Here is an 11,567-nt window from a genome sequence, read left to right as displayed (position 1 = left end):
TGGGTTCTGAGTATGTCCAGAGCAGGGGTACTGAACTGGTTGAGGAAATGGTCTTCTTTAGTAATAGATTCCAGTGATAAACCACATTCCAGATGACCAGGCTGCCCTGCTTTTTTCTCCTTTCCCTTCTAGCGTGACTTGGTTATGACACTGCAAGAGAGGGGCCCTGTTTCCCCATGATACAACTTCCAGAGTATGTGGCTAGAAAAGGGGAAGTATACAGGCACTTTCATCATTGCAGAGGCTTTTAATACTATTTCTATTATAAATTATTTAAATCACACAGTTGTAGTTTATTAAATAATTATAGAAGAATGTGTATAAGTGATTGAAAGTTTCTTAATTAAATTTCTTCTTACAATACACATACAAGGACAAGCACACATGAACTCTTTGGAGCCTCACATCATTTTTTTTTTGCTATTTTTTGACTTTGATGATTTCTACTTAAAAAGGATCTTGAAGTCTGGAAGTGTTATTCTCTCTTTCTTTTTAAAAATGATTCCTCTTGATAATCTGAATTTTTGTTCCTCATAATTCATTTGGTTGTTATTTTGTCTGGGTTGATGATTTAGCCCTTCTGTATTTGAATTGGTATGGGAATCTAGTCAATAAATGCATTTTCATTTTTATTATGTTGGCATCATCTAGCCACAAACTGTAATATCCCTCTAGAACAATATTTTTTAGAAAAAAAAATGAGTAAAATGTTCTATACTATTCAGATGAGGTTCTTGAATATAAACAATATCTACTTTTCAAGCTTGCATTAAATATTTGTCTGAGAAAGACTCCTACTTCATTTTTCCCACTAGCAGTTTCCACTGGTTTCTGAAGAAATAAGGTGCCAGCTAGCACTTGGTCAGAATTTCCACTTACGAATCCATGTTAAGATGTGGTATTAGGAAACATTTCTTCTTACCCAGATCTATGAAATGTCTTTCTTCATGATCATGAATTATTTCTTTACCTCTGAAATGGAATAATTCCAAGGTTTTTGTGCTAACCAAGAATTTAGACAAATGCTGTAAGCGATCTAAAAAATGTAGCTAGACATAAAACTACTTTAAAGCATTAAACCTCTTGAAAAATCATTGTGTCTTTCTTTGTCTGCTTTATTTGAGAACATTTTATTAAGGGATTACAACATTTAACTGAAAAAGCTCCTTCAATGAAGAGAAATCAAGACAAGGTGAAGAATTTGAATAGAGTAATCTAAAGACTGCAACCTCGGATATAAGAGGAAACATCCCTTCCTTCGCAATGGTTTCTCCATGCCACCCTGCAGAGAAAAGGAGACCAAATAATGCAAAAGTTAGCAAGAGTGAACTTGGAACAGTGTTCATATAAATTTGATATGTTTGAATATAGAGATATTTTTAATTTTATGCAGATGGAATTGTAAAAAACAAAAAATGTTGTAATAGAATTTACTACTATGGTTCTTGGTTTCCTTAATTGAAAGATAATGTTGTATTCTAGGAAAGGATTATTCCAGGTCTGAAATTTCTGATTCTTTATGTCTAAAAATCTAAACATCTTATCCACACAAACAAAACGAATGCATCCAAAATTAGAAAGGAAGCAACAAATTGGGAAACAATCTTCATTACAAAAATGTCTGACAAAGGTCTAATTACTCAAATTTATGAAGAGCTAAACCAGTTGTACAAAAAATCAAGCCATTCTCCAATTGAAAAATGGGCAAGGGACACGAATAGGCAATTTTCAGTTAAAGAAATCAAAACTATTAATAAGCACATGAAAAAGTGCTCTAAATCTCTTATAATCAGAGAAATGCAAATCAAAACAACTCTGAGGTATCATCTCACACCTAGAAGATTGGCTAACATGACAGCAAAGGAAAGTAATGAATGTTTACTGTGGGAGTAAAAACACCAAAGAAAAACAACTGCTTGACTACATGGGTTGAAGGCATATTGTAGGGGATGTGGACTGTAAATGAACATCCTATTGTAAACAACAACGTGGAAATGGGTTCTGATCAAGGACACATGTAATACCCAATGAAATTGTATGTTGGCTGCGGGAAGAGTGGGTGGAAGGGAAGGAGGGAAATAATGTGAGTATTGTAACCAAGGAATAATGTTCTAAATTGACTAAATAAACTTATTCAAATGGAAAAAAATAAACCATCTGATCTATGATTCTATATTCTGGCTCTACTACTTATTGTCTCCTGATCTTGTCCAGAACTTACCCATCTCTATGCCTTTGGTCATGGTGTCCCCAGTGTATAGAATGATCCATTGTCCCTGCCCTTCTATTTTCACCTTCTAAAATTCCCCCTTCTCCTTCCAGGTTATTTACGGGTCATCTCCTCCATGTAACTTCTCATGATCCCCCCAAATGAAAGTATTCCTCTCCATTCAAATTTTACCTTGTATTTTTTAGCATCTCTCTTTTGGCCCAAATGCATTTTGCTTTGCATCACAACCATCAAATTACCTCTTTGATTGTATGTGATTGTAAGTTTCTTGAAGACAGGTGCCTTGAATGGAAGTTGAATGTAAGAACTACTTGTTGATGGACTGGATTTTCAAACTATAACTCCTAAACACATAATTTTTGGTTTCTTTAAATTTTGTTTTTATACCCTTACCTTCTGTCTTAGAATCAATACTAGGTATCACTTCCAAAGTGGAAGAGCAGTAAGGGCTAGAAATGGAATTAAGTAACTTGTCCAGAGTCATAGCTGTGTGAGTCACATAGTATCCGGGGCCAGATTTGAACACAGGACCTCCCATTTCCAGGTCCAGCTCTCTATCCACTGAGTCACCTAATTCCCCCAGTTCTTTGCTTAAGGAAAAAATTCAAAGCAAGTTGATAGATGGGAAGAAACATTCCTCTACCCTATTATAGCCCAAACTCTATTCAACTCAGATATTATCTTTGATTCATCACTCTCAAATCACATATCCAATCTGTTGCCAAGACCTGTCATTTTAAAATTCTCTTTCATTCATTTGGCACTGTCACCACTCTGATAAAGACCCTCATCACTTCATACCTGGACTACTGCAATAGCATTTTGGTTTATCTTTTACTCTCAAGTCTCTTCTTTTTCCAGTCCATCCTCAACTTAACTATCAAATCTTATTAACGAGAAGGTTTGTGTTGCTTCTACCTCTTCCTCCCTGCCCCTAAGTAACTCCAGATAGCTATCACCTCTAGGATCAATTATAAAATCCCATGTTTGGCATTCAAAGTCCCTCATAGCCTGGCCCCTTCCTGCCTTTGTAATCGTATATCTTACATTTCCCACCCCATCCTTTCTTTTATACTTACATATTCTGCATTCTAGTCACATTGACATCTTTTTCCTTTTCTCTGTTGTGATACACTATGTTCTAATTTTGAGCCTTTCTCATTGTTTGATCTTCTTTATCCATTCCTGGAGGTCCAGATTATAACTATGTTTTTCACCAAAGTTTTTGGTGAACTCTGGAATCAGTAGTAGTTCTCTCCTTTTAGATTTAGTTTGCATCTCACTTATGGACTTTGGTATCATTTTTAATGATAGTTATCCAAGTATATGGCATAACCTCCTATGAGATTGTAAGCTCCATGAGGTCAGGGTCTGATCTTTCTATCTCAGCACAGAACAGTGTTCTGTACATAGTACTGCTCACCATTTTTTCTAAGTTGAAAGATCTTTATAATCATGTTGCAAAGATAATTTAAATGAATTTTATATAACCTGTACCCCTCTCTGCCATTCCTTCTCTTTGAATTATTGTTTTCCTTTGGACTCTACAGAGATGATTCTTGATGAGAACAAGATATTGGTAGAACAATTTCTGATGACATTGGCTTGAGAAATTCTTAGACTATGGGAGGAGGGGTGGTAAGCATGGTAAGAAGATAAGTGGTACAATCTATACACCCAGCAATTTCTTTCTCACTTCCTTTTTCCTTTCTGTTGACCTTGATGTTTGGGCTACCAAGATGGGAGAAAAGCATGAAGAAAGAGTAAGGGAGTAACGTATGGAGAGGCATAGAAACTGTGAGATGCAGGAAAAGAAGTTATTATTCCATGAGGAGACCTGAACAAGGAACAGTGTAAAGCAAGTGTAGGCAATGAGGAGCCCCCGAACTGGAGAAGAAATCAAAATTGGGAAAATTTAGGGGAAAAAAATTGAAGTAACCAAGACTATCATTTTTGAAAATCTTGTTGTGTTTTTTTTTTAACCCTTACCTTCCATCTTGGAGTCAATACCGTGTATTGGCTCCAAGGCAGAAGAGTGGTAAGGGTAGGCAATGGGGGTCAAGTGACTTGCCCAGGGTCACACAGCTGGGAAGTGTCTGAGGCCAGATTTGAACCTAGGACCTCCCGTCTCTAGGGCTAGCTCTCAATCCACTGAGCTACCCAGCTGCCCCCTTGTTGTGTTTTTAAGATAGGAAGCTGACTTCTTTTTCAGTCATGATTCTAAGATGGGAAGGGAATGCCCTTACCATTATTCCTTTCTTATTAAGAAGTATTATTCAGATTTTTTCCAACTTCACTCAGAGGGCAATCAGAAGATGGTGGGACATGAATTAATTGGGCTAGTTCCTTTTTTTTGCTTTATTCTACTCTATATTATTCTATTCTATATAATTTATATAATCATAGAATTCTAAGTTTCCAAAAATTCAGTGTGTAATGAACTAGGAGAATAGAATCCAAAAGAAGTAGTGGATTATGAAATAGCACAGAAGCAGACATCATATTGTACTACTTTGAACAATATTCTTTTTAAAATCAGAACATATTTTATTTTTAATTCAGTCAGAATGGGCTGTGTTGAAAACTAAATAAAAGCTGCTTTGCATTGCTAGAACAGTCAGAGCATGGGCTTGGCAATGACTGTAGGGTAGCCTTAACATCTTCAGATTGAGCAACTTTTGGTGACCAGTACTGCTGTCTCTTAGGAAAGGATTCCCTTTAGAATATCTCAGAAAAAAGTAACTTCTAAGCAAAGAGCTGTGAGAAATTCCAATCTTGTGCTACTTTGCTGGATGATTATTAAAGTGACATACTAGCTTTCAGCAGGCTTACAGAAAATAGCACTATACAACCTGAGGGTCATTTCTAGATGTCACATCTAATTTTGTATGTAATAATTACAAATATGATTATATTCTACAGTGTGGTTGCTGCTAGAGAATCCATATTAGGATGGACTTTATTTTGGCTTTAAGCATCCTCCTTCATTGAGCATACCCATTACAGGAGAAAACGAATTATTCTTTATAGTGATTTAAAACATACCATGCCCGAATGCCACTGGGATCACGGACAACCCTCTTTGCACAGGTTATAGCTTTGCTGATATTATCTGTTAAAAGATCTGAAAGAGAAATCAGAGATCATGTAAGAATGTTATATTGGCAATGAGAAGAAATGGGTTCTTTGGTTTCTCTTTTAAATTTTCTGATGCTGAAATTAGCTTCCAATAAATTTCCTGAGGGTAGGGTTCACTGGAATGGAAATTCTTGTTACTTCAAGCTGATCCTGAATATTCTATCCATCCTATGAACATCTAACTTAAAAAAAAAAAAAGATGTCCCCTATCTTGCTGTCAGGATAGCTGACCTATTAGCCTAAACTTGTCAAAGGGAGGCTGCTACCATCTCCTGGCCACTGCTTCCCTGACCAAGAGGTTTCACACCCTCCTCCAGAAAAGGAACTCAAAAGAGGACAGGGGAGATGCTGGGAAAAGCCTGGAGGTGAAGAGTGGGGAACTATTGGGATCCCAAGCAGAATGAATGGTGATGGCAGTCCCTGCTGTGAGGGAAGGAACTGGTGAAACTCATACCTCACTGTTCCTTCCTGTCCTCTGGCTCTTGCACAGAGCCCATATTTCATTTTTCATTTCTTTAAGATAACTGTTTGCTTTCTCCATTGGAAGATGTGTTCTTGAGAAGGGGATGCTTGAGAGAAAGGCAGAGAGAAAAGCAGACAGACACAGAGATGGGCAGAGAAAGAGACACGGAGCGAGGTCTCCCTTTTGTGTCACTGGGATTTTTCCCTGCTGGGGGTTGTAACTGAATAAAGGAAATTTTTATTGATACAGTTTCACATATAGTTTTGTGAGTTATGATTGCAAATACAAATATATCCCACTGCTGTAGAATACATATTAGAATGGACTATTTCAGCCTCAAGCATCCTCCCTCATAGAAGCAACAGTTGTTAAGAAGTCATGATTCTGCTTAGGACAACCAGGAGCAGAGAAAAGTCCTCTGTCTCCTACAGCTCTGATTGGCAGAACGCACTCAGTAAGGACAGGCCATTTCTGATGGCATGCGTGTATTCTGAGTAACTTATTTTGTTTTTGTTTTGTTTTGTTTAGTTTTTGTAACCCTTACTTTCCATCTTGGAGTCAATACTGTGGTAAGGGCTAGGCAATGGGGGTCAAGTGACTTGCCCAGGGTCACACAGCTGGAAGTGTCTGAGGCCAGATTTGAACCTAGGACCTCCCATCTCTAGGACTGGCTCTCAATCCACTGAGCTACCCAGCTGCCCCCTTCTTAGTAACTTATTTGGTGAGAACTCTGAAGTGTTTAGGCTAATAGGCCATCTGTGCTGACAGCAAGAAAAGGGACACATTCTTAAAAAGTCAGACATTAATTCAGATAGGATATGCAGAATCAGCCTGAAGTAACATGAATTTCCACATCTGGAATTTCTTGGAAGCTAATTTCAGTGGCTAAAACTTAAAAAGAAACCAAAGAATTCTTCTGACTGCCAACTTAATAGGCTCCATGGCCAAGAAATAATATTTTAATTTCAAATTTATTTTTATATTTATAGGTTTTTTTTTTAAAAACAAAAATACATGTTATAGAAAATTTCCACACAAATTTTCCCACGATATCTGATTGAACTTAACTCCCTCCTTTCCTTCCTTTCTTCCTCCTGATGCTGACAGGCAAGTCAATCTGGGTTATACAAGTGTTATCATTCAAAACATATTTCTATATTGTTCATTTCTATAAGTGACTAAATCTTATGAAACCCAAATGCCCAAATTTAAACTAAAATAAACAATTGAAAAATCATCTGCTTCCATCTCCATTCTGATTCCAACAGTTCTTTCTCTGGAGGTGAGTATTTTTTATTTTTTTAAAGATATTTTATTTCACCAATTACACAGAATAACAATTTTCCACCTAATTTTGCCAAAGTTATCAGATCCAAATTGACTAACTCCTTCCCTTCACTTCCCCTTCCTAGAGAAGGTAAACAGTTTGATCTGGGTTATACATGTATTATTATGCAAAATATAAGAAATCATATCTTTTTAAGAAGAAGACATCCTTGATTGGCAATCATAAGTCAGTGATTGGAAAGTTAATGAAAAATGAGGATTTTCTTATTGGCTTTCCAGAACTTTTTCTCTCATGTGCCTTTTAATTTGCATCCACCTTGCCAAGCAGTCATATTGCCCATCTCGATCCATAAGATCCCTCTCACCTCTACATGAGATGCCGCACACATTCTTTGCATCAGGAGTCTTGCCATCATTGCACCAATAGTGACTGTTGATCTGAAATATCCCATAATCGGTGCTTTGATCTCCAGGGTTGTAATTTGTGGCTTTTGTGTTATAATCACTTTCCCATTTTGCCAAGCACACCCCTGTGAAGAGTTCATTTTCATAATGATTAATTTGTCTCCAATCTATTTTTTCCAAGATAACTAACAGGCTTTATCATTGACTTTGATATCTTTGACATTGATAACTCCTTTATCATTGACATTAAATAGATGCGATGTTTATCTCTGAAAGCATCATTTGTGATTGTGATTGATCTTCAATATGCACTAACTAGGAATACTTTTATTTGAATTCTCTTTCATTGCCTCGTGAATAAATTTAATATGTACAATCATCATATTTAAGGAACTGGGAGAATTCTTTTATAGGAAAATCCTTTTGTTAATGAGCCATTCATTCTTTAGTCTGTAGCTCTTATTTGGACTTTTATATAGCGGGGCATAGCCGTTTTGGCCCATCAGTACAAAGGAAGTCTTGGACAAATTAGAGAAACAAAAACATGTTGTATGTATTTTCATTCTATTCTGTTTTTACTTAAAAACAAAACCAAAAAAAAAAACCAATCAACTTTGCCTTTAAAATTGATACTAAGTCCTCATTCCGAGGCAAAAGAGCAACGAGAGTTAGGCAATGGGCATCAAATGACTTGCTGAGGACCATACAGCTAAGAAGTGTCTGAGCTCAGATGTGGACTCAGTTTCAAGGGATGCTAGGAAGTATCAGAGCCCAAATTTGAATCCAGGACCTCCCATTTCTGGACCTGGCTCTCAATCCTCTGAGCTACCTAGCTGCCTCAGAGTTGAAGTTTAAAGATATGGATGAAGGTGCTGCTAGGTAGAAAGGTGGATAGAGTTTCAGGCATACCATTGGGAGGACCTGTGTTGATATCTGGTCTCAGACACTGCCTAATTGAGTGACCCTGGGCAAGTCACTTACCACCCATTGCCTACCCCTTACTGCTCTTCTGCCTTGGAACCAATACACAATATTGATTCTAAGACAGAAGGCAAGGGTTTTTTTTTATTGTTGTTGTTGTTTTTGTTTTTTAAGACAGAAGGTAAATAAATGAATGAAAATAAAGATATGTATTGACTCCTGAAACTGATGCTCTATCCATACATAAGTATTATGCCTGTCTATGCTATTAAACAGAGCTGGAGGCAGTTAAATTGGAATGAAGGAACACTTCTGATGAATTGCACCCAGAGGCAGAAGAGTTGCTTTGTACAGAATTTCTGGATCTTGTCCCCCAAATTTGAACTCTCTTCTAAGAGACACCACACCACCTTCTCAAATTCTACACATTGTGCCAAGGAATGCCCGGACCCGTCAATTCAGTAATCCTGGAAGGCACTGAACTGGAGAGCTGGGTTCTGGGACTAAGAATTGAGTAGACAATTTGAGACTCCGATTACACAGGTTCAGGGGAAGATAAATTTTCTGACTCCTTTCAGTGAATTCCAGGGACCCAAGGGATCCTCTTTGAAGCCTTTAAGAGAGAAATTCTCTTTCCCCACCCCTAAAACCAAACTCCTTCAAATTTCATTTCTAGGTTGATCAGTTGATGTTTTTAATTCCATTTCAAGCTATATTAACACCCAGAGAAATTTTAAAGCAAGGACCAAAAAAAGGATGAAACCCTTTGAAACTGTCAATCCCCCATTCTTTGCCCTCTTTACCCAGCAGCTGTGAATATCTTCAGAAAAGTAGACTTACAGTCGGCCACGCTGTTACTTCTGAAGCCATGCAACCCATTTCGCTTCAGGACTCTTGCCAATTCACATCTTTCGTAGACCTTGCCATGAGCTAGCATGGGGAGGAAGACAAGACCCAAAAGAATCAGGACCTTCATGATGCCTGAGAAGTCAAAGCAGTCTAACTCCTGAGCCTGAGCTGAGCTCCAGTATTTAACTTCTCTCTTAAGTTCTTCCTGCTGTTGGAAGGCTCCACCTCCTGAACTACATGGAAATCAAAATGGATTGATTGATTGCTGCATTCTAGAGATTAATCCTGAGGGTGGGAAGAGGGAGAGATCCTGCTTGCCCATTGCTACCTCAGATTACCCCAGATAGTGTAGTAGAGGAAGACAGCCTCAAATCCATTTGCCAAGAGGCTAGTTTCAAATTTAAAGCCAAAGGAATAAATCATTCTTTAACAGGTGAAGGCCAGGGATAAAATAATTCATATATATATATATATACACACACACACCAGACAAAAATCAGATTTCAGTCTGGTCCAGCCTCTTCACAATCCATGCCCAAGAAGTTCTCTCTACAAAATCACTCAGAAGTGGTAAACAGCTGCCCAAATCATTTCTACTTAAACTAGTTTGAAACTTTTATTCACTTGTCTGAGAGAATATATGCAGGGCAATTGGCAAACTTTAAATCTTTTCATATACAGATGTGTGAATGCATATATACAATATTATCATTATTATTACTAGTGGAGAAAAACAAGCCTAAATAATGCAGTTCGAGATGTTGGAAAAGCAGTCAGACATACCAAAATATTAATAGCTGCTCTTTTTGCACTGGCAAAGAATTGGAAGCTATTGTTGTCCTTCACTTGAGGAATGGATGAACAAGTTGTGGTGTATAGTAGTAATGGAACACTACTATGCCATAAGAAACAACAAACAAAATGAGTTCAGAAAAAACAAACATTTTTTTTTTTAAAGAAAAGCAGCTGGAGAGGTGAAATTGGAGGTCAGCAAAGAGGCTGGGGCAGGTTTGGTAGATTGGAGAACAGTCAGAATTGAGGTGGTGATTACATCCATGGGAGCTGGTGAGATCAGTAAGTGAAGCAGCATAGAAGGAGATGAGGAGAGGGTCCAGGATGCCTTCCTTTTGGTTAGGGGACACGAGCTTCTGCCTTGAAACCAATACAGAGTATTTACTGTGAGATGGAAAGTAAGAAGAAGAGAGTATAAAAAGCAATTTAATTAAATAGCTTTTAATCACTTCTACGGGCTCCTTTATAACAGTTTGAGAAGCTGTAGCTGTATCATTCAAATAAGGTAGAATAGGAACAGTATTAAAAGCCTCGGCAATGATGAAAGAGTCTGTGTACTTCCCCTTACTTTGCCACATGCTCTAAAGGCTGTGACATGAGGAAACTTGACCCCAAGTCTTGCAGTGTCATAACAAGACACCTGAGAAGGGAAAGGAGAAGTAGAGAGAGAATGCCCTGGTCCTAACCCCTATTGCTGGTATCTCATTAGGCTATTCAGGACCCCTGTTCTGAACTCATACAGAGCCCATATTCTGAACACCTGATCCTATTCATAACTACTAGTGAATCACTGTCCATGCTTATAAAATCCATGTGACCTGGAACCTGGATATCTCAGACCATAGAACTGGGCATGACTACAGACCTCTGGTTTGGGTATTTTGTGCCCACAAAATAAAGTCAGATCTTTGGCTTGGGAAGTTTTATTTCTTTCAAGAAGAGGAAAATGGAGGCACAGATTGTAGACAGCCTTTTGAAGGAGTTTAGCAGTAAGGCAGAAGAGATGTAGGATGATATCAGGGATAGAAGGATAGATCAAGGGTTTTTTTGATGATAGGAGAAATGGGCATAACTGTAAACAGTAGGGAATGAGCCACTAGACAGGGAAAGATGGAAAACAAGTGATTGAGTGGGAATGACAGAACAGGCACTCTGTTGGAAATCGAATGGAATGGGATTGCTTGAGCTGATTGTAGGGTTAGTCTAAATACAAGGCCTAGGAGCAATGCATGGAAATTATGGTAGATTTTAGTCAATATGAGGACAAACTTGAGAACAGTTTCTGTCCTTCAGTCATTCGGTTGTGACTGACTCTTTCTGACTCCAAGGACCTTATTGTGCCTTGGGTTTTCTTGGCAAAGCTACTAAAGTGGTTCCACATTTTCTTCTCTGGTGCATTAAAGCAAAAAGCTTTAGTGATCTCCCCAGGGTTGCACAATAGGAAATAATTGAGGCCAGTTTTGAACTCAGGTTTATCTGACT

At 37.9% G+C, this 11,567-nt stretch overlaps 1 protein-coding gene across 1 annotated transcript; it reads right to left on the bottom strand.

Moving 5' to 3' along the window:
- Positions 1–1,094: 1,094 nt before the first annotated feature.
- On the bottom strand, positions 1,095–9,503 carry LOC100015220 (lysozyme C-like). Its single transcript, XM_001369312.4, has 4 exons — positions 9,285–9,503; positions 7,484–7,648; positions 5,276–5,354; positions 1,095–1,282 (listed from the first exon to the last, which is right to left on the bottom strand). Exons 1-4 carry the CDS (start codon positions 9,418–9,420, stop codon positions 1,216–1,218), a joined length of 447 nt encoding a protein of 148 aa, XP_001369349.1. The 5' UTR covers positions 9,421–9,503; the 3' UTR covers positions 1,095–1,215.
- Positions 9,504–11,567: the final 2,064 nt, after the last annotated feature.

This window comes from Monodelphis domestica, chromosome 5 (assembly GCF_027887165.1).
Source record: "Monodelphis domestica isolate mMonDom1 chromosome 5, mMonDom1.pri, whole genome shotgun sequence".
NCBI lineage: Eukaryota > Metazoa > Chordata > Mammalia > Didelphimorphia > Didelphidae > Monodelphis > Monodelphis domestica.
The sequence above is the reverse complement of the archived record's forward strand: the minus strand, read 5'-3'. Positions and strand labels throughout refer to the sequence as shown.